Source organism: Mirounga leonina, unplaced genomic scaffold, assembly GCF_011800145.1.
Source record: "Mirounga leonina isolate KUSES-001 unplaced genomic scaffold, KU_Mleo_1.0 Mir_115, whole genome shotgun sequence".
Taxonomy (NCBI): Eukaryota; Metazoa; Chordata; class Mammalia; order Carnivora; family Phocidae; genus Mirounga; species Mirounga leonina.
In genome coordinates this window covers 84,914,368-84,938,172 of record NW_023270268.1, presented here as the reverse complement: position 1 = coordinate 84,938,172, position 23,805 = coordinate 84,914,368, and the positions used below count along the sequence as shown (strand labels likewise).

Below are 23,805 nucleotides of genomic sequence, written 5' to 3'. Positions count from 1 at the left end.
TTAATGTTTTCAAAGTTCATCTTTATTAGAGCACATATCAAATTTCACTTCTTTTTAAAGATAAACATGCTCTACAGTAGGTTTATACCACATTTTGTTTATCTAATCCTCTAAGTTTTGACACATAGCTTTTTCATTCTCATTCAATTCTAGTAAGTATTTTCTAATTTCCTTTATGCTTTTCTTTCTTAACCTGTTTTTTAGAGGTGTTTTAAAATTTCCAAACTTAAGGAGTATTTTTCTAGTTAAATTTTTTTGTTATTGATTTCCAACTTGACTGACTTCGGTTAAGCGTATAGAGTAATTCTAGTCTTTTGAAAATTTTCTTTGTCTGAAAATATTTTTATTTTGTCCTCATTCTTGAAAGAGAGTTTTGTTGAATTTGCAGTATCTTGGCACCTGTCCTCATTTTTGAAAGAGAGTTTTGTTGAATCTGCTGTATGTTGGCACCTTCTCTGCGAACACTGAGAATGTTCCAGTGTCTTCTGGCTGTCATTGTTGGTATTAAGAAGTAAACTTGAAGTCCAATTGCCCTTTTTCCTCCCTTGGCTGATTTTAAGAACTCTTTGTTCTTTGACCCTAATTTCACTGTCATGTGTCTTTTACTTCAATTACTTTTTTATCCTGCTTTTGATTTATTAGGTTTCTTCATCTTATGGATTTGTGTCCTTCATCAGTTCTAGAAATTTCTCAGCTACTAATTTATCTGGTAAACCAGTCCCTCATTCATTCTGTCCTCCCCTTCTGAAACTCCAGGTAGTTCTATCTTAGGTCATCCAACCTATTCATCTTACTTTTCTTTCATATTTTCTATCTCTTTGTCTCTGTGCTGCTTTCTAAAGTGACTTTCTAAAGATACATACATCTCCCAGTTCACTAATTCTTTCTTCCCCTTCGTCTATACTCCTTTTTACTTAAAATGTCAAATTCCCGTTTTCAGGTATTATGTTTTTTCTTACTGAAAGTATTGTATGTTGGCTTTTCAAATTTGCTTTTTTTTCAAGCTTCTTGACATGTTCTATGTCAGATCATTCCACATCTATTTTACCAGTCTGTTTTGGATAGTTCTCAATCCCAGTGCCTTGTTTTGTTTTCTGAATTTTCACTATGAGATGTTCCTTTTCCTCAGAATTTTATCTTTGGGTATTATTTGAGACCAGTGTTAAAGTTCTTATCATTTTATTTTGCCATTCGCCAGCATGACCATATTCAGTTATACCTATTTGGGAATTTGGGGGACCTCAGAGGTGGGATGAATTCAGACCAAAAAAACGTGCATTTTCTTGTTAGGATTTCTCAGAGATCTTTACCCTCATCCCCCACCCCACACTATCACTGGACTCAAAATATTTAAGATTTTCTTGTTCCCTTTGGCCCAGAGGGATTTATTCCTGATTTAGTCTTATACAGATTATACTTTTTAGGTCTTAGTCTTATGTGGAAGGGACTTCTATTAGATTTTTCAATTTAGCAGACTCGGTTTTATCACCTGCCCCGTGACAGCCATCAAAGTGGAATTTGAAGATCTCCAGGGGTTAGTCAAAAATCCCTCAAGAATAACTGGATTAGTAAATTGCTTACTCTCTTGTTCTTGATTTCACTCTGCCTTGGGCTCTATGGAAACATCCTTTTCATCTTAACTAGTCTATCCTTGCATTTTTATAACTTTGATATGTTATCCACTCCTTTATTTGAGTTTGAGCAAAGTTTCTTTTCCACGTTTCCTTCTTTATTCTTTTCCAGTGCCCCATTTGTGTTTTCTACATCTCCTTCCCTCTTTCCCTTTTCCTTTCTGGCTTTGCTACTAAATCGGCCTAGTGTTAATGGCCATTGCCACCAAATAAAAACATTCCTTACCTTCTAATTTGTGGACTTGCCTTCCATAGTGTCTGTTGTCCATTTGAGGTGATTTGGGATATTTTTAATTGATAATTTCACTCTCAAAGGCATTTGAAGCTTTTTTGGAGTGGGAGGGGAAGAGAGGCCAGTGGTTTGGGAGCTCTTGTAGCTTATTGAGAGATTGCTAAAAGTCTTATCAAATACTGTTGTATTATTACATTCATAAGGTACTGAAAAATTAAGGTTCATTATTTATATAAAATGTAAGTGAAAATACAAAGCAAACTGTGCTTTTTAAAATTGTCGTGTTTTTTAGTAATACATGATGTATACTTGAAGTACCATAGTTGATCCAAGTTAGATCATAAAAAAATTAGTAATTTTTACTAGTTTGACTGGTTCCAGACACCACTCCTTTTTTCATTTCTGTTGTATATTTAGCTTCCCCTAGTCTCCTTCAGTAGACAATTGAGGAATTGTCTGTCTTCAAGTCGTGTCACAATTAAACAATGGGCCTGTTAGAGGAGTACAGTGTGTTTGGGGCTTGCTTTTTGTTTTGCCTACTTGTTTTTCACTGAAAAGTAGCAAAAAGTGTTTGAACAGATTTGGAGAGAGGCACTACTTATCATTTTTTTAATAAAACATTTTTGGGTAATGATGGAGCAAAACATTGGTAAATCAGAATTTTATCATGAATTGTTTTTATATTCTTTATTCCTTCTGACTAGAAATAGAGGATGTAAAGAACCTTATCACATCATCATCTAGCACTTCTTAGGCATTTGACACCATCAGTAGAAGCAATACACAAAAAAATAACACTGTCTTACGGAAAAGGATCAAAGACTAAGGCCATGAATCAGCTGTTAGAGGAAAAGTATAAATCTTTCCAAAGATATTTTTGTTAATATTGGGTAGTTTATATGTTGTCTAGTGAAATGCTGTTCGATAGAGAACTAATAAATTTAGGAAGAATAATATTTCATCTGGCAACAGAGTGAAGTACCATAAATCAGTAAATATTATTTTTAATACATGCAAGGATCTGTGCTAAACATTAAAGGAGATAGTACAATGTATAATAATAGTAGTCGTAGATAGTACAGTATGTAATAGTAATAATGGTGGTGGTGGTATATATAATCCCTGCCTTTCAATTGCGTCAAGTCTTAAGCAGGAAATTCACCTAAAATAATAAATGATGCACAGTTGTAATTCATTGCCAGAGTGGTCCTATATTTTTTTCTTTTTTTTAAGATTTGATTTTTAAGTAATCTCTATACCCAGTGTGGGGCTTGAATTTACAACCCTGAGATCAAGAGTCACATGCTGTACTGACTGAGCCAGGCAGGTGCTCCCCCCCCCCCGCCCCCCGCAAGTGGTCCAGTCTTTTAACATAATTAAGAAAAGACAGAATGAGATTAAGAGTTATTAGTAGACCTTGAATTCTGGTCTTAGTTTTGTTAATAATTAGATTTGTGTGACTTTAGGCAAACTGCTTATTCTTTGGGGCGTCAGGTCCTTCTCATATAAAATAGGAAAGATGGGCCAGATAAATTCTAATCCAACTTTACTACTCTCTGAATTTATTTTCCTGTGTAACTTGTATTCAGAGGATGTGAAGGGATTTTTTTTTGGTGGTGGGGGGGAGGGATCATTCTTGTTCAGAGGAAGTAAAGGATCATTTTGCAAAGGGATAGACAGAAATGACCTTATATAGGAAATAATTATTGCTGAGCATTGAAAGATTCGGTTAGATAGGGAAAAGGATGAAGAAAACATAAAAATGGAGAAATATATACACAACACAAAGATGATTTAGGCCAGAAAATTCTTTGGTGTATTTGGGCAACATAAGGCATATGGTATATGCGGTATATTTATATGATATCAGATTGATTCAGTAGTAAATGTCCCAAATATCAGAGTTTAGTCCTCAGTCTGTTGGTTATGGGTAGCTCTAAGCAAAACTTGAATGCATAGAAACTCTTTAGGAAGCTAGTTAGAGCTTTTATCCTCTTCCTCTGAACAGCAGCTTGAAGACATAGGTACTACTTAGAGAAATCCCGAGATGAAGTGATGAAGTCATCCTCAGCTAAGCTGGTGTCAGAGTATCAAGGATCATGTGTATAATTACTAAGATCTAATCATTTATGTTGCTATCATATTTATCATCTTGAGTAATTTCATTAAGGACATCTGTGACCTATATATTTAATGTTAAATTTCGGCTTTATTTAGACATATGTTGTCTACAGGGTAGGTACATCATGTTAATTGGGATTTCCTTAAGACAGCTAATTCAGCCTTACCTATAATGTACAATCACCAAGAAGAATTTTCTGAAACAAATAATATATTCCCCTTTAGTTCTACTGGACTGAATTTGTGCAGCAAATTAAAAAGCTGCTGTGCAGTATACTAAAATAGAGCAGTAAAGAAATTTTTTTGGATAACCAAAGTGTAAGGAAAGGCTGTGTTCTGAAAGTTGCCCTGTAATGTTCTTTGCTTAGAATTTTATGGAGGTTGTTTTTTCATACAAATGGCAATTAGTCTCTCTGGCTAACCCAGGAAAACCTACTGATCTTTCTGATTTTTGTTATGAAAAATAATATAGTAAATACCATTGCATGTGTATAGATTTTCAACCATGTTTAACCATGTTAAAGGTTTGATTAGGTTTATATGCCCTAGCTTGGAAATCTAGCCATTTATTACCGTTTCCTTTGTTTAAAATGTGGGGAGTATAGGATGAATAAATAGGGGTCTTCTGCCACCCCAATGGCACATTAAAATTGGGGGTATGAGGGTAAAGTATAGAGCTGGGATATACTTTAAAGCAGCAGTTCTCTAAGTGTGGTCTATGGTACTGTTGGGGTCTATGAGGTCAAAACCTATTTTTGTAAAAGATAATTCTTTGCTTTTCATACTGTTGAAATTTGCATAGCTGGTACAAAAGTAGTAGTAGGTAAAATTGCCTGTTCTTTAACAGAAATCAAGTAGTAGCCGTGCACTTACAGGGTTTTTTTTGTTTGGGGGCGGCCAGAGGGAGAGGTAGAGAGAGACTCTTAAGCAGTCTTCATGCCTAGTGTGGAGCCCCATGTGGGGCTAAGGCTCGTAACCCTGGGATCATGACCTGAGCTGAAATCAGGAGTCTGATGCTTAATGACTGGGCCAAACAACTAGGCACCCCCACTTGCAGGTTTTGTTTTTTGGTTTTGTTTTTTAAAATATTTTATTTATTTACTTGAGAGAGAGAGAGCATGAACTGGGGGAGGGGCAGAGGGAGAGCCAGACTCCCCACTGAGCAAAGAGCCTGACCCAGGGCTTAATCCCTGGACCCTGAGATCATGACCTGAGCTGAAGCAGCCACTTAACCCACTGAGCCATCCAGGTGCCTTCCCCTCTGCTTTACTTGTAGTTTTTTTTTTTTAAAAAAAGCTGGTTTTACTTAAGAATGTACTTGATGAGCCCTGGTGGCTCAGATGGTTAAGCATCTGCCTGCGGCTAAGGTCATGATCGAGCCCTTCTCTTATTTATATTAACATGTAGTGAGTATTTTTTGATGAAATAAATATTTAACTTGCTTTGAGTTCTCATATAGAATATATAGACATAAACAATATAGATATATAAACAAAAAGTATTTGGGAGCCTCAATAATTTTTAGGAGTGTAAAGGGGTCTTGAGGCCAAAATGTTTTGAGAACTGCTACCTTTTGAAGAAACTAAGTGGCTTTTAATATGCATGTGGCATGCATGACCCAACTTAGTTGTGTTGGTCTTTCCCCTAGTAGCTTGTGAACTCTTGGAGAAGAACTAGATCCTCCTTTATTTTCTCTAAGTTATAGCATAGAGTTTTATAAATATTAATGATCATGATAGTCCTAGCAGTATTCAATCTTTATTAGCTCATTTAATCTTTATGAAGTAAATATTAGTTCCTTTTTAAAAATTGAGATATAATTTACATACCTGAAACTTACTGTTGTTTTTTTTTTTTTTAAAGATTTTGTTTATTTTTATTTATTTGACAGAGAGAGAGAAACAGCATGAGAGGGGATAGGGTCAGAGGGAGAAGCAGGCTCCCCGCTGAGCTGGAGCCAGATGTGGGACTCGATCCCGGGACTCCGGGATCATGACCTGAGCCAAAGGCAGTCGCTTAACCAACTGAGCCACCCAGGCACCCCGAAACTTACTGTTTTAAAGTGTACAATTCAGGGGCACCTGGGTGGCTCAGATGGTTAAGCGTCTGCTTTTGGCTCAGGTCATGATCCCAGGGTCCTGGGATCGAGCCCCCGCATCAGCTCCCTGCTTGGTGGGGAGCCTGCTTCTCCCTCTCCTCTGCCATTCTCTCCACTTATGCTCTCTGGCTCTGTCTCTCTGTCAAATAAAAAAATAAAAACTTTTTTAAAAAATTAAAAAATAAAGTGTACAATTCAGTGGTCTTAAGATATTAAAAAGTTTATACAACCGTTACCAATGTCTAATTCCAGAACATTTTCATTCCCCAAGAAAAAACTCCGTACCCATTAGTTGTCACATCCCATTCCCTTCCCCTCAGTAACCACTAATCTACCTGCTGTCCTTATGGATTTGTGCGTTCGGGACATTTCATATAAATGGAATCATACAGTGTGTGGGTTTTTTGTGTCTTTCTTTTTCCACTTACGTTTTCAAGGTCCATCCATGTTGTAGTACTTTACTCCTTTTTGTGGACAAACATTCCATTATATGGATACGCCACATTTTGTGTATCCATCTGTTGGTTATCTTTTGGCTATTATGAATAATGCTATGAACATTCACAGGCAATTTATTTGTGGATATGTTCTCAATTCTCTTAGGTATATTCTGGGAGTGGAATTGCTAGGTCATATTGTAGATAATTCTCTAACTTTTTGAGGAACTTATTACATAATTCCTTTTTATTTTCTTTTAATTTTTTTTTTAAAGATTTTATTTATTTATTTGAGACAGAGAGAATGAGAGAGACAGAGAGCACACGAGAGGGGGGAGGGTCAGAGGGAGAAGCAGACTCCCCGCTGAGCAGGGAGCCCGATGCGGGACTCGATCCAGGGACTCCAGGATCATGACCTGAGCCGAAGGCAGTTGCTTAACCAACTGAGCCACCCAGGCACCCTCTTTTAATTTTTTTTAAAAGATTTTATTTATCCATTTGACAGAGGGAAACACAGCGAGAGAGGGAACACAAGCAGAGGTAGTGGGAGAGGGAGAAGCAGGCTTCCCAAGGAGCAGGGAGCCTAATGAGGGGCTGGATCCCAGGACCCTGGGATCACGACCCCAGCTGGTGCCCCCTTGCTTGCTTCCTTCCTTCCTAGTTTCAGGGGTAGAGTTTAGTGATTCATCAGTTGCATATAACATCCCTATAGTTAAGAGTCTCTTATGGTTTGTATACCTCTCAGATTTCGTCTTATTTTAGTACATAATTTCGTTTTAAATAGGCTTTATCATGGAATAATTTTAGATTTAGAGAAGTTGCAGAGATCATAGATTTCCTGTATACCTATCACCTATCTTCTCCTAATGTTAACATAAACCCTAAAATGTCTGTGAAAGCAAAGAAGCCAACATTGGTACATTACTGTTAGCTAAATTCTAGATTTTATTTGGATTTCACCAGTTTTTCCACTATGTCCTTTTTTTGTTCCAGAGTATAATATTGTCATGTCTTCTTAGACTCCTCTGCTCTGTGACAGTTTCTCAGTCTTTGTTTTTCATGTCCTTGATAGTTTTTTTTTTTTTAAGGTTTTATTTATTTGACAGAGCGAGCACAAGCAGGGGGAGCAGCAGAGGGAGAGGGAGAAGCAGGCTCGCTGAGCAGGGAGCCCCATGTGGGGCTCGATCCCAGAGCCCTGGGATCATGACCTGGGCCGAAGGCAGATGCTTAATCAACTGAGCCACCCAGGCACCCCCATCCTTGATAGCTTTAAGGTGCATTGGTCAGGAATTTTTGTAGAATGTCCTTCAGTTTGGGTTTGTCTGATGTTTTTCCCATAATTAGACTGCAGTTTTGGATTTGGGGGAAGAATACTGCAGAGGTGAAGTATGTTTCTCATCACATTAGATCAGGTGGTGAGTGATGTCAGTATAACTTATTACTGGAGATGTTAACCTTGATCACTTGGTTAATGCAGTGTTTGCCAGATTTTTCCGCCATGAAGTTATTTTTCCCTTTCCATACTCTACTCTTTGGAAATGAGTCACTAGGTCCAGCCTACACTCAACTGAAGTGGGGAGGGAAGTTAAATTCCGACTCCTAGAAGACGATTTGTCTACATTTATTATTTGGAATTGTTTTGTAAGGGTGATTTGGCACCCCACCATTTTATTTATTCTTTTGGGGGGCGGGCAGAGGGAGAGGGAGAGAAAGAATCTTAAGCAGTCTTCACGCCCAGTGCGGAGCCCAACACAGGGCTTGATCTCACGACCCTGAGATCATGATCTGAGCCAAAATCAAGAGTTGGATGCTTAACTGAGCCACCCAGGCACCCCTTATTTATTCATTTACTTGTATTGATATGAATTGTGTATATTTATTTTATACTTTGGGTTAAATGCAATGCTACTTTATTAATTTGTTGCTCCAGTCATTCCAGCATTGGCTTTTGAAAACTCTTTCCTGGGGTACCTGCGTGCCTCATTCAGTTAAGTGTTTGCCTTTGGCTCAGGTCATGATCCCAGGGTCCTTCATTGGGCCCCTGCTCAGCGGGGAGCCTGCTTCTCCCTCTCCCTCTGCTGCTCCCCTTGCTTGTGCTCCCTCTCTTTCTCTCTCTGTCAAATAAAATCTTAAAAAAAAAAAAAAAAAAGGAAAAAGAAAACTCTTCCTGTGTGTGTTCCTATCCTTTTTAAGTACTTCCTACTTTCTGACAATATAAGATACTCTAGGCTCATCTTGTATTTTCTCTGTCCCAGGCCTAGAACCAGCTATTTCTTCAAGGAGCCCTGAGGTGTGCAGTTAAGTAATTCGCCCAAGGTCACACATTGAAGTAAATGGTGGAACCAGGATTCCAACCAAGGGAATCTGATTCCACAACCCATGCTCTTAATCACAACATTGGACAGCATGTCGCTGAAGGTGTACTGGCAGTTTCTAGTCATGTTCCATCTGTGAGCCGACCTTAAGGATAGAATTTGTAATCAGTTTACATTAAGTAATTATTGTGCCCTGCTTTAAAGGTTTGTTTATTTTATTTTGAGAGTGTGAGCACGAGTAGGAGGGGCAGTAGGAGAGGGAGAAAGAGAATCCCAAGGAGACTCCGTGCTGAGCATGGAGCCAGACATGCAGCTGGACCTCACGGACCCACGACCTGAGCCGGAACAAAGTCAGACACTCAACTGACTTCACCACCCACGCGCCCCTATTGTGCCCTGTTTTATTTTATTTTAATCACAGCTATGATTATAATCAAGCTAAAAATTACTTGTTAGTCACAGATAACCACTGCTAATATTTTGGTGCATTTCTTTCTTTGAATGCATACAAATGTATTTTGAAATTTTGTTATATTACCCTTTTTTTTTTTTTTAAGATTTATTTATTTATTTGGGAGAGAAAGAGAGCATGCACATGAACATGTGAGCATGAATGGGAAGGGCAGAGGGAGAATCTGAAGCAGACTCCGTGCTGAGTACAGAGCCAGATGCAGGGCTTGATCTCACGACCCTGCGATTACCACCTGAGCAAAAACCAAGAGTCAGCTGCTTAACTGACTATGCCATCCAGACATCCCATATTACCCTGATTTTTTAAAATTTAATATGCATAAATATGGAGCATTCACAGTGTAACCAAAATCTGAACATGCTGTCTGTTGTAACTGGTGATTAAGATGAAAGTGAGCAATCTGTTTTGCCTTGATGTTATGGTCACATAAGAAATAAACATCTGTCTCAATTTATCATGCTCTCAAGTAATCTTCCAAATATTGTTAACTAAGCCTTATCTTTCTTCCATTTGTAGCAGTATATAAGTCCTCTGGTGATGCACACCTGACAGCCCACACTTAAGAACAATCAGTTGCGGGCGCCTGGGTGGCTCAGTTGGTTAAGCGACTGCCTTCGGCTCAGGCCATGATCCTGGAGTCCCGGGATTGAGTCCCACATCAGGCTCCCTGCTCAGCGGGGAGTCTGCTTCTCCCTCTGACCCTCCCCCCCCTCATGCTCTCTCTCTCTCATTCTCTCTCTCTCTCTCTCAAATAAATAAATAAAATCTTTAAAAAAAAAAAAAAAAGAACAATCAGTTGCATCTCACGCCTAAGCAAAAGAAACCCCCCATGATGTGACCACCTGGTTTGGAAGAATCATCTGACTATGTCATCTGCATCACATTCTTATATTCCACCCCGTTTCTTCTTTTGACTACCAATAGTAACTTCACTTCATGCAGTCTTTCTCACGATAAGAGATTTTTTTTTTTTACTCTCTTCTCCCAGTTCTTCTCTAGCTAGCTCTCCCCAGAAAAGTTTATTTTCCCCCTTCACCTTCTCTCCTTCCTCTTTTGTAGGCTGGAAAATAACTGTCATTATGGCAGATAAAATACAGAGTGGTTCTAGTGACACATACTCTTATCAAGGGAAACAAAAGCTATAAGATTTGAAGTGGAATTAGGTACAATAATCTCTTCATTCCTTAATTCTCCTCAAATGATACCTACTTTTCTTCGGGTACTAACATTCAAACTAAATAAAAGAATAAAATAAAATTTATTTTTAATTTATTCTAAATACAGTTGGCATTCTTTTCATTGTACATATACAAAGTTTTGTTCACCTACGTGCATTGAATAACTATAATCAAATCAGGATCTAATTAGCAATCAAAATCTTGTTTACTGGGGAAATGTGTTGTTTCCTAATCTCATCTGGGTTCTCCCTCTCCCTGCTACTCTGCCTGCTTGTGCTCTCTCTCTCTCTTTCAAATAAATAAATAATCTTTAAAAAAAAAACAAACAAACAACTTACCTGGAAGTTAAGCATCCCCTTCCCTTTACCGCTGACTTTAAATGTGTATAATCTACTGTTTTTAAAGGCCATATATGTGTGTGTGTGTGTGTGTATATATAAGGTTTATATAATAATAATATATATATAAACAGGGTTGAAGTTTCCACTGAATTAGTCATGTGGTTTAAGAGGGGCTACTTGACTGCCTGCACAGGGCATCACGGGATGACAGAATCTTGGGATTTGGCCATACTCTGGTGTTCGGCCAAACTCTGAATTTACTTTTGTCAGCGTTCCCAGATTGGTCAAGTTCTGTGGGACTGTCTGCAAAGCGTGCACGGGACTAACACATGTAGTTAGAATGTCAGATTTTCAGAGAAACCAAATATTGCATCAGTGGCACATTCTCATCCTTTAGGAAAGTTTATATGAAGGCTAAGTTGTAATCACAAGGCTAGTGAGCATGGAGTCAGATTCTTCATGGGGAGTGGCGTTGGTTGATGTATTTAATAGCAAGCCTTGTATCTCTGCTCTAGAAATTGGACCTATCAGAGACCTATCTTTTGATTGATCGGTCAGAACATAATCTTCCTCTGCAGAATTCTCTGTTGTTGTTTTTTTTAAAGACTCCATGTTGTCTGTCTTTTCCTTGGAATATATACTCTTAGAATCGATTATCTTTTGATATGTTAGTATCATCATGCTTTCCCAAAACTTACCATAGTCCTCTTTTTTTTTTAAAGATTTTATTTATTTATTTGAGAGAGAGAAAATGAGAGACAGAGGGCATGAGAGGGAGGAGGGTCAGAGGGAGAAGCAGACTCCCCGCTGAGCAGGGAGCCCAATGCGGGACTTGATCCCGGGACTCCAGGATCATGACCTGAGCCGAAGGCAGTCGCCTAACCAACTGAGCCACCCAGGCGCCCTTACCATAGTCCTCTTGATTTGGCTTTTCAAACATTCCCTCAGCTAACCATTTACCAACTTTGTTAGGGGAGATTACCTATATTAATAATCAATTTCATCTCTTACTCATTGAGTTTTACAAATTTTGCAAATTTCACTCTAAATGGATAACCTTTTCTAATTCAGAGTTGGAAAGAGGATAATTATTACTGTTTGTGCTTGTCTGTACTATTTTTTACCTTGTGATTAACTGTATGATTTTGCCTATCTATTTCAGGCCGTATCATAATTCCAAATCATGTCTGATAACGGAGAACTGGAAGACAAGCCTCCAGCGCCTCCCGTGCGAATGAGCAGTACCATATTTAGCACTGGAGGCAAAGACCCTTTGTCAGCCAATCACAGTCTGAAACCGTTGCCCTCTGTTCCAGAGGAAAAAAAGCCCAGGAATAAAATCATCTCTATATTCTCAGGCACAGAGAAAGGTAAATAGCTACTGTCATTTAAAGAGTCTCAGTTATTTTATGTTACTGATTTTGATGTCTTTTTAATTGAACTATATAGTCAGTTGAGATTTTTGTAGTGAGAACAATAAACAGATCCAAGAAAACTGTTGATGGTGGTATATAGGCACTATTAGAAAGGCTAATTAACCTGTGATAGGAAAGAATAAAACTAAATTTGTTGCTTATCTACTTGTTATATCCAATGAATTTCTATAATCCCCTCCTTCATTTTCTAAGAGAAATGGGCCATAGTTTATGGCTTCCCAACATTAATGAGATTTGGATATTTGAGAAAGATCTAATTAAGAGTTTCTGATTTTTTAGTAGTAGTAATACTTAGCACTTTTTTTTTTTTAAGATTTTATTTATTTATTTGACAGAGACACAGGGAGAGAGGGAAAACAAGCAGGGGGAGTGGGAGAGGGAGAAGCAGGTTTCTTTTCATCATGTATTCTGTTAATGCCCTCAGAAGCATCTGAGGCAGCACTCAGTGATCAATACATTATGTGTCTCCTGCAAACATTAGCTAGTCCAGGGTTTCTCAGCCTCAGTAAGATTGACCTTTGGGGGCCAAATAACACTTTGGTGAAGGGATCTGTCTTGTGCATTAAATGGTCATCTCGTCTAAGTTGAAGTCACTGAATTTGTTTTGGTGCCAAACCTAAGGAAAAAATTTGCGGTTTTCAGAGCTTTTTGGACTTTAGAATTAGATAGGGGTTATGGACTAGTAGTGGATTTCAGAGTAAGAATTAGGGATTAGGGGCACCTGGTGGCTCAGTCGTTAAGCATCTGCCTTCAGGATCAGGTCAGGATCCCAGGGTTCTGGGATCGAGCCCCACATCGGGCTCCCTGCTCGGCAGGAGGCCTGCTTCTCCCTCTCCCACTCCCCCTGCTTGTGTTCCCTCTCTCTGTGTCCCTCTCTGTCAAATAAATAAATGAAATCTTTAAAAAATAATAATGATAATTAGGGATTAGTTCATTTAATTACATTAAGCATGACAATATGGCTCTGATAGCCAGTAATAGATCTAAGTGAAGATAAAGATATATTTCTACTTTTATAGCTAGGTTAACATTGAGAAGTAAACGCAAGTGGAAGAATAGTGCTTTATATATAATAATAAGTACACATTTAACTTGAGAGTTAAGAACATATAATCAGTGGAAATTTGAATGAGGTCTTATATTTAATATTAATAAAGAATCAAAACTTAGAGAATTTAGATTTGCAGACAGGATATCATTATGGGACAGTTGAAAATCTGTTCCTTTTATTGCATATCTCTTATTTCTAATTTTGCTTTTAAATTTTCAGTGTGGTTGTGACTGAAAACCCTCGTGGAAGTATGTTTTTTAAGTATGTATGGGAAGAGGGCGGACAAATGTGTGTGGGAGAGCACTGAATGTTCATCTTCCGTAGTAGTCAGTCAGTATTTTTAGAGTAGGAAAACCTAATAATGTCAGTGTAAACACAGTATTTATAATTATGGAGGTTAGAAAACAAATTTATGCAGGTTAGTACCAGAAGAAATTGCTGACAGGGTTGAAATGACTTGCCTATAGAGAGCAGAATGCAAAGTGAGGTAGGGGAAGGGTGCCTGGCTGGCTCAGTCTGTGGAGCATGTGACTCTTGATCTTGGGGTCGTGAGTTTTAGTCCCATGTTGGATGCTGAGATTACTTAAAACAATAAAATCTTTAAAAAGGGGGGGGTAGGGGAATGCTCAAGATGGGATAAAATGTACTTAAGGACAGCCTTGGAAAGGCAGAAAGCACACAAAATGAAATGGGTAATGGTAGGGTTTGTGAGCAGATTGAACATGCATTTACATACATTCAAAAGAGCATACCCATCTCTCTGATCATTTTGAGAATCTTCCAGTTTTACCTTCTTTTCTTAACTCCACTTTCCCTTCCTCCCCGCCCCCCGAGAATTACTCATCAGCTGTTACTAACTCAAGGTCCCCCCATACAAAGGGAGGGTGAAGGTACCTAAGATGGCTCTGATTGCATTTATCAGCTCTTGAGATCTCTTACATTTTGTTTTTGTGATTTCCGAAGTCTTTTTGTTTTCTTGTGTTAATCACATTCAAGATCTAATAACTTTTTAGTGTTAATCTTAAAACTTTACAGGCTCTTTATTTTTATTTTTTAATTTATTTATATATTTACTTATTTTAGAGGGAAAAGGAGAGAATCTGAAGCTGATTCTATGCTGAGCAGGGACTGAGCAGGGAGTGCTGAGCCCCATGTGGGACTCAATCCCCCAACCCTGAGATCATGACTTGAGCTGAAACCAAGAGTCCAACGCTTAACCAGCTGAGCCACCCAGGCACCCCTACAGGCTCTTAAACAACAACAACAACAACAACAACAACAAAAAACTTTGCCTTTCTTATTCAATTCCTATTTTTCTTTTCTCTTAAAAAAATTCTATTATAGGGATGCCTAGGTGGTACAGTTGATTAAGCGTCAGACCCTTGGTTTCTGCTCAGGTGGTGATCTCAGGGTTGTGAGATCTAGCTCTGTACCAGGCTCCGTGCTTAGCACACAGTCTGCATAAGGTTCTCTGTCTCCCTCTCTCTCTTTCAAATAAATAAATAAATCTTGAAAGAGAGAGAGAGAGAGAAAGAAAGAAAAGGAAAGGAAAGAAAGAAAAATCTTTGCGAAACTAGGGATCAAAGATACTTTCTTATGTTTTCCTAAAAGTTTTACAGTTTAAACCTTTGAACTATCTGGATTTGTTTTTTATGTTTCTGCAAAGAGAGATCCATACTCACTTTTTTAAAAAACCAGTGTCCCAGACCTTTCATTGAAACTTTTATCATTTCCCCATTGACCTGCAATACAAGCCATTATCGGTCAGGTTTCCACGTATGCCAGGGTCTGTTTCTGTGTTCTCTTTATTGCATTGGCTTATTTGTCCCTGAGCTAATACTGTACCGCCTTAATTACTATAGCTTCTAATTCCTTTTTTTGATACCCGAGGGAGCAAACCTATCAAGTTCTTTTTTATGATCTTTTGGCCCTTGGCTCTTCTCTATACATTTTAGAATTTGTTTATCATATACTTTAAAAAAAAAACCTGTTGATATTTTTATTAGAATTGCATTGAATTTGTAGAGCAAGATGGGAAGAATTGCAATCAGCTTTGTAGTTGAGAGTAGAGCATCTGCAGTCACTTTTTATAACCTAGTTGGAGGGAGAGAGAGAGATGAAATGTTTGGAGGGTTGGGTGCTCCTTAATTCCTCTCATTCCCTGGGGCTCTTCCTTCCCTTTCCAACCCAGCCTCCCACACTTACTATTCCTTCCTGGAAGCTGACATTTCTGATGAAGCTATGACCTGAAACTTTGATGATTAGGAGGAAGAGAGCGCCCTGTGTGTGTGTACTCATATTCATGCTTACATGAACACAGAGATCTACCTGCTTAACCATCCCCAGCATTTCTGAACTGGCATTCTCCTGCCTACATTCTGAGCGTCTATTTCTCTCCTTAGTTTTATCTGAATTCTTCTCATCTTTAGGCATTCCTCATTCATTTTGTTCCATGATAAAGAGATTTGTTATAAAGGGGGAGGGCTACAGTATATCATTAGTCTATCATCTTGAAACAGGAGTCTAGAAGGGAAAAACTGTATTTTTATTTTAAAAAAACCATAGTTACCCTAAGATTTTTGCTATCTCTAATATAAAGCCTGATCTAGGGATACTCATTTTATGCTACTCAAATTTACATCCGTATTGCTGTCCTTACTAACAGACAGCTGTTTTCATGAAAAAAAAAAAAGAAAGAAAAGCTGGACTATCTTCAGTTATTCATTTTTGGTTAATCAGTGTCACTGTAAGAGTTAAGAAAATTAGAAATTACATGTTTTATGACAACTTGATTGAACAAATCTTTTCACATCTTGATACATATGTATCATATGAACCCTGTGTGTGATCAGAGATAAAGTGATGAAGCAGATGGTGTCCCTGCTCTCATAACACTAACCAAAACTACAGCATAAAGTTACGAATTATGAAAAGTGGTAATAGGGCTAGTGTAAGATGTCTGTCCTTTCTGGGAAGGCTTCCTAAAGAAGTGACAGTAGAGCTGAGGACTAAAGAATGAATAACTGAAAATAAGTAGGAGGATTTTAGTAGTTAAAATGCCTAGAAAAGAGTTTCAGTGGCCCATCTCCAGGAGGGATCATAGCACATTCATGGGGCTGAGTACAGTCCAGTGTGACTTGAAAGCAGACAGGAGGAAAGAATAATAGCATGATGTGTGGAGGAAACTGCAGACAGGAGAGGAAGCTAAACAGGTGGGCAGGGAGCAGGTCATAAAGGGCCTTGTATTCCATGCTACAGAGCTCAGATTTTATCCTGTTTCCTAGGGAACCATTACAGAATTTTAAATAGGGGAGGGACCTGGACACATTTTTGTCTTAAAGAGGAGAGACTAGTAGCTGTATAGAAAGTAGGTATGTTGGAGGCCTAAGACTGAAGTTGGAAACTAGTTAGGAGGATTTTGCAGTAATCCAGGTGAGAAATGGCTTAACAAGTCCAGTAGTTTCGTTAATAAAAATGGTAATGAGCCACTGTCTTGGCTTATTTTTAAAAAGCTCTATTCAGTCAGCGTTGAATGATACAGTACTTACTAACCAAGGCAATTTTCTAATTCAGTCTGTATGCACTTTCACTTGTGGTTAGTGATGAAGATGACGGAACTGTAAATACCCCTTCTGGTCTAAAAATTGAATTCTAAGATTAATAAGAGTAGCCCATACCCATCTTCCTATTTTTTAGAGAATACCCTTCTTTGTGACAAAACACAAAGGTTTACTAATTTGAAGCTGTTCTGGGTCAAAGAACAAAGGGGTAATCACTGATTCTGTTAGAGTAGAAATAGAGGAGTCTTCTTTTTAGAGAGATGGGGATTTTTTTAGCCTTAGACTTTAGCTCCAATGTAGTCTAAAAGGTGGTGGTCTTAAAAAATGTGGCAGTGACGTCCTTAGGATTCTTGTTAAGCACCTTCTGTGTAACACATGACATAGGGCCCCACCTCTTAGCAGAAAGTTGCTGCCTGCCTGCTTGTTTTATCGTCTGATAAAGTTGGAAAGTGGTTCTAAGAATCTTGTTTCCCCCTCCTACCCTAACAAGTTGTGGGTTTTATTGAAAGAATTTTCTTTCCCTGATTCATTACTTCCCAGCAAGTGATCCAGTTGCCTGGTGGACATCTGTTGATAGATGATTGTGGGGTTTTTTGTTGGTGGCGGTCCTTATAGTTCTTGGTTTCCAGAGTTATAAAGGAATGATTCTTTTTATGTAACAGTAGCCTTCCCACAGATTGTTTGATTTGAGACATGCTTCACTATCTTTTTGTTTTAGATATTTTTTTAAAATATCCCTTTCCCTTCCTAAGACAACTGAAATACAGGGAATATTTGTGTGTGTGTGTGTGTGTGTGTGTGTTATATAAAAAACAAATGAAATTAAATAGATTTTTAGGATACTGGGTCACTTCCTTTATAGTGAACTAATGTATTTAAATGTCTCAAGTTCTGCTTGTTTTTACTTCTTTCTTTTAACTTTTTATTCTGTACTCCTAATATATGTGAAACTTTCTTTAATATATGTCTCTAAACTCAACATTCCCAAGTTGAAAAATATGGCTGGGCCTTAGACACAGATGGAACCAGGAATTATCTTGCTATATGTCTTGTCTTTTTCCATGTTACCTGGCTTTAGTTTTTTAATTTCAGGCTGTTTTTTCTCTCTGTGTTAGGAAACAGCCCTCAACAGTTTTTGGCATTTATTTCTTAGAACTTCATTCACTAGTGAGGGACTGATTTTCAGGGTGTTAAGTCTGGCTTAGTTTAGGTATTCACTGCTGACCCACGCTTATTGGCTGGGAGTGTGCAGGGAACAATGGCTAACCTGGCTTGAATTTCATGCCTACCTTGGACCAGTCATCTGTAGTCAGGGTCATTTAAGAGAATAGTATCTTTGCCAACCACATGCATATCAAAAGTGGGATTCTGAGCAGATATTTTAAAAGAAGAGGAAACAAGTACTTTTATAGTACATGAAATTGTTTTTCTGTCATCAATTCAGAGCCATATAAAAAGTAAACTATTAGTTTATAGTTGGTTAATAAATATTTCCTCCTATATGCAGGATATGGAGTTAGAAGTCTAGGGACTTCTAAAGAGAAGTAGAGGGCATGACCTCAGAATACTCACAGTGTAGGTGAAAATGAGAGGTTGTTTATGATAGATGGAACTGTGCATTTCAGTAGAGATAGCAAAATTTGTACTAGACTTAATAGTTACAGTTCCCTCTGCTCCTTGCCACACCTAATGTGCCCTGCCCGCTTACCATAGTCAGATCTCTTATAAATAAATAGGTGTCAAAGAGACCTAAAAAGTAGGTGGACATTTGAGCACAAATCTATCATCACTAGTCAAAAAAAAAATGGTATGTTTTCTGCTAATGCTAGGTCAGTAGCATCTTGTAAACAAAAAATAGTGTACAGTGACATTCCAACTGTAGATATGCAGACCTATCAAACAACATGACTTTTAGCTCGTTTATATTAGAAGACTTTTCTGGTTAACAAAGCAGATTGACAATATAGCAGGTTAACCACATGCCTCTATTTGCTATCCCTCCCCAGACCCAAGTAAAATGACAGTTAAAAAAATTTTTTTTTATATCACAAGGGCAAAGGGAATAGAGGAAGAGACGTAGTATACATATTTGAAAGATGGAAGGATGGAAAAGTGGTATCTGACTAAACTGAACAGACAAGGACCTATCCTAAGCATTTGCAGATGGCAATGTCTGTGAGAAGTGAACCGGTTTCCTTGTAAAAATCTCAGAGGCTTAGGATTTAGAGACATACAACATGATGTGTGTGTGTGTGTGTGTATGTGTGTGGTGGGGTGGGGTGGGGTGGGGAGCTATAATACACAGGCTGAAAAGGGGGGGGACTTAATTGAAAATCTATGTAGGTAGTCTCAGAGGCCCCTTAAGATCCCTTCTTTACCCCATATAGCCAATGAAATGTTTTAAATCCCATCCTCCAGTAGAACAAAAGAACAAACTGATGTTTATATGTATTCGAGGAGAAATTAAACCCTCATTCTTGTCAGAGGAGTCAGTGAAAGGTGTAGCACAAGAATAAGAAAGACAGATTCCTTAACTATAGGAAACAAACAGGATTGCTGGAGGGGAGGTGGGGGGGGAATGGGGTAACTGGGTGATGGGCCTTAAGGAGGGCACTTGATATAATGAGCACTGGGTGTTATATGCAACTGATGAATCACTAAACTCTATCTCTAAAACTTAGAAAAAAAAGAAGAAGAAAGGCCAATTCGAAGCAGGTTAACATGTAAAACTTGTTTCCTCTGCCCTGCTTTCACAATACTTGTAGCTTGACTCAAAGCCCTCAGACTAGAGATTGGAAGATTTTTCTCTGGATAAACAAATGTCCTAGAAAAAAATACTTTAGGTACCCCACCCCCACCCCCATCTTCAATGAAAAGGCTGACTTATCTTCCAGTTAACTTTTTAATACTTTGTTGTATGAGTAGACAGCAAAGGATTTCCAGACATTTGAGAAAAACCCTTAATATAAGAGAGGATAAAACAACAGGGGATAAAAAAGAAATATAGAAGAAACAGACAATGGAGGTGAAGAAAACCAACCTATACACACTATAATCTTCAAAGAGAAAATCAATGGCATCCATGAAACAAGGAAAATATTCTCAGAGAAAGAACGATCAGAAAAAAATGAGAAGTAATTCTTGGGAAATGAACATTTAAGATTACCAAAGCAAACAAAAGGTATCAATAGGTGGAAGATTGGAAGACAGTCAAGAAAATTCTCCCAATTATTGGACAAAAATACAAAGATGGAAAATATGAGAGGAAATAATATGATGTACTGATCTAATAGTAAACAAAGAAAATAATCCAAGAAATAATAGGAAAAATTTCCCAGATCTGAAGAATATGATTTCCAGATGGAAGGGACTTGCTGAGTACTCAGCTCAATGAAAGAATAAAGACCATATCAAATCATATCCTGAAATTTCATAATACCACAGATAAGACAGCAAAACCTGTTATACTTCCAGTCAAGATGGAGTAACAGGGACCAGATTTATCCCTCCATGTGAAAGAACTAAAACACTGGGGAAAAAACACAAAATAATGGTTTTCATGATGTTGTACATCAGATAATAAAGGAAATCAGTCATTGAGAGATGGGAAACAATGGGGGTGAATCCTGCAATTGACCCAGCTTACTGCCTGGAGTGAGTTGGCAGGCTGCAGCAAAGGGAGGAACAATTAGGTGGTCTCCTAGAGCTAAGAAAGAGAGCTGGGAGTTGAGAGATGTCAAGGCAGCTAGTTTTTATACGCATACCAGAGAAAGAGAGAAGGATCTGTAGAAGTCCCCCTTGAGTCTTCAGTAGCACATGTATGTGAGAATAACTACCCAGAGCTGGAAAAGGAACCACTGGAAATGATGAGAGGAAACTATCCTTGATGCTCACACAGGGCCTAGAATATTTCCTATTCCCACCGGTCAGAATAAGAAACATTGAGTAGAGGTCTTGCCTAAGTAATGGGGCAGAATTAGCTCTAGATTAAATGTTGCTCCAATTTTGCCTAACAAAACTTGAATACCTAAAAGGATCACTGTTTATAAATATGTTTCTCCCTTGTATGAGTAAACAGCTAAGAATAACAAGCTCACCAGTATTTATAGGAATACAAAAATATCTAGCACCTACCAGGGGAAAATTTTCAATGTCTGGCATCCATTCAGTATTTTCCAGGCATGCAAAGACCCATAATGAATAAAATCCACCAATTGGAATCAATCCAGAAATGACACAGATGATGAATTAATAGACAAGGATATTAAAACGGTGAAATAATTGTATTCCATATGTTGAAAAACCCGAAGGAAAGATTGGGCATATTTAGAGGTAGCAGTGGAAAATAGAAAAAAGAACAAATCAAATTCTAGAGATTGAAAATACAATGGACAGATTAACAGTAGATCAGGCATTTCAGAAGGAAAGATAAGTGAATTTGAAGACCATGGCAATAGAAACCATCTAAAATGAAACTTAGAAGAAAAAAAGTGAAACGAGTGAATAGCCGTGGGACAAACTGCATGCAGAGCTAATATAAGCGTAAATGAAGTCTCCAAAAAATGGAAAGGGGAAGCATTAAAAAAAAAAAGTTTTTAAAAAGTGGCTGAAAACTTTACACATTTAATGAAAGCTATAAACCCATAGATTCAAGAAGTTCAGTCAATTCCAAGCACAAGAAATATGATGAAAACTACACCACAACACATAATCAAATTGTTTAAAACTAGTGATAAAGATAAAATTTTTTTTAAATATATATATATTTTAAGATTATTTATTTATTTGACACAGAGAGAGAGAGAGACAGACAGCAAGAGAGGGAACACAAGCAGGGAGAGTGGGAGAGGAAGAAGCAGGCTTCCGCGGAGCAGGGAGCCCGATGTGGGGCTCGATCCCAGGACCCTGGGATCCTGACCTGAGCCGAAGGCAGACGCTTAATGACTGAGCCACCCAGGCGCCCCTTAATATTTTTTATTGTTTATTTATTTGCTAGAGAGCAGGGGGGAACACAAGCAGAGGGAGAAGCAGGCTCCCCGCTGAGCAAGGAGCCCGATGTGGGACTTGATCCCAGGACCCTGAGATCATGACCCGAGCCGAAGGCAGACGCTTAATGACTGAGCCACCCAGGTGCCCCAAAGAGAAAATTTTAAAAGCTTTCAGACCTTTGGCTCAATTTCTGTGAACCAACAACAAAAAAAACCACATTGTTGTAAGCCAAAAAATAAGCTGCCAGAAAGAAAAGACACATTACATACAGAGGAACAAAATATGACAGTGAATTTCATGGAAGTAACAGTGCATCTCGGAAGACAAGAAGGAACATCTTTAAAGTACTGAAAGAAAAAAAAATCTGTCAACTTAGAATTCTGTATCTTGTGAACATATCTTTCAAAAATGAAGGGGAAACAAAAGACTTCTTGTAATGTATAAAGGCTGAAAGAATATATCACCAGCAGGCCTGCCCTGTAAGAATTGTTAAACCAAATCATTCAGGCAGAAGGAAAATGTTGTCAGATGGAAATGTGGATCTGCATAAAGGAATGAAAATCACTGAAAATGGCAAATGTTTTTTATCTAAGTCTCTGAACTGAGTTTTTAAGAAATGAAGTCCTGATACATTCTGTCACATAGATAAACCTCAAAAACTAAGTAAAAAAAGCCATTTAACAAAAGACTGCACATTGTGTGGTCCTATTTATATGAAATGGCCAGAATAGGCAAATGTGTGGTGACAGAAAGATTAATGGTTACCTCGAGCTTGGGAGGAGAAGAGGGAACAACGAGAAGTGATTGCTAATGAGTACTAGGCTTCTTTTAGGGATGAAGACAATGTCCACAGTTAGATTATGGTGATGGTTGCACAACTCTCTCTATATATACTAAAACCCAGATGAACTTTATTAAAGAGTTACTATTTAAAAAAACAACAAAGGAGATAAAAGGGAATTATAAAAAATACTTAGTAAATCAAAAAGAGGAAATGTAAACAAAGAGTAGAGAGCCAAGAATAGAGAAAACAAATTATGGAATGGTGGGTTTAAACCCAGCTATATCAGGGTGCCTGGTGGCTCAGTTGGTTGAGTGTCTGACTCTTGATCTCAGCTCAGGTCTTGATCTCAGGGTTGTGAGTTCAAGCCCTGCATTGGGCTCCACACTGGGCGTGGAGCCTACTTAAAGATAGATAGATGATAGATAGATAGATACATAGATAGATAGATACATAGACAGACTGTAGACTTAAAAATAGACGATAGAGGGGCGCCTGGGTGGCTCAGTTGGTTAAGCAACTGCCTTCGGCTCAGGTCATGATCCTGGAGTCCCTGGATCGAGTCCCGCATCGGGCTCCCTGCTCGGCGGCGAGCCTGCTTCTTCCTCTGACCCTCCCGCCTCTCATGTGCTCTCTCTCTCTCATTCTGTCTCAAATAAATAAAATCTTAAAAAAAAAAAATAGACGATAGAAAATAAAAAGTAAACCCAGCTATATCAATAATCACATTAAATGTAACTGATCTAGATACCCCAATTAAAAAGCAGAGGTTAGGGGTGCCTGGGTGGCTCAGTCGTAAGCGTCTGCCTTCGGCTCAGGTCATGATCCTGGGGTCCTGGGATCGAGCCCCACATTGGGCTCTCTGCTAGACTGGGAGCCTGCTTTTCCCTCTCCCACTCCCCCTGCTTGTGTTCCCTCTCCAGCTGTCTCTCTCTCTCTCTGTCAAATAAATAAAACCTGAAAAAAAAAAAAAAAGCGCAGGTTATTAGATTACTAACTATATACTGTCCACAAGAAATCCACTTAAAAAATATAAAGCCACAAAATAGGTTAAAATAAAAGGATTTTTTTTTTTTTTAAGCTAACATTGAAAAGAAACCTGGACTGGCTAAAATCAGATAAAGTAGATTTTAGAGCAAAAAATACTGCTCTAAATATTTAAG

General features: G+C 38.2%; 1 protein-coding gene across 1 annotated transcript in view; it reads left to right on the top strand.

Annotated features, from left to right (window-relative positions):
• PAK2 (p21 (RAC1) activated kinase 2) overlaps window positions 1-23,805 on the top strand; it is an 85,544-nt gene that overhangs the window by 28,944 nt on the left and 32,795 nt on the right. The window contains exon 2 of the mRNA XM_034999891.1: window positions 11,988-12,195. Coding sequence (XP_034855782.1) covers window positions 12,009-12,195 — 187 coding nt within the window. The 5' untranslated portion in view covers window positions 11,988-12,008. The remainder of the gene's footprint in view (window positions 1-11,987; window positions 12,196-23,805) is intronic.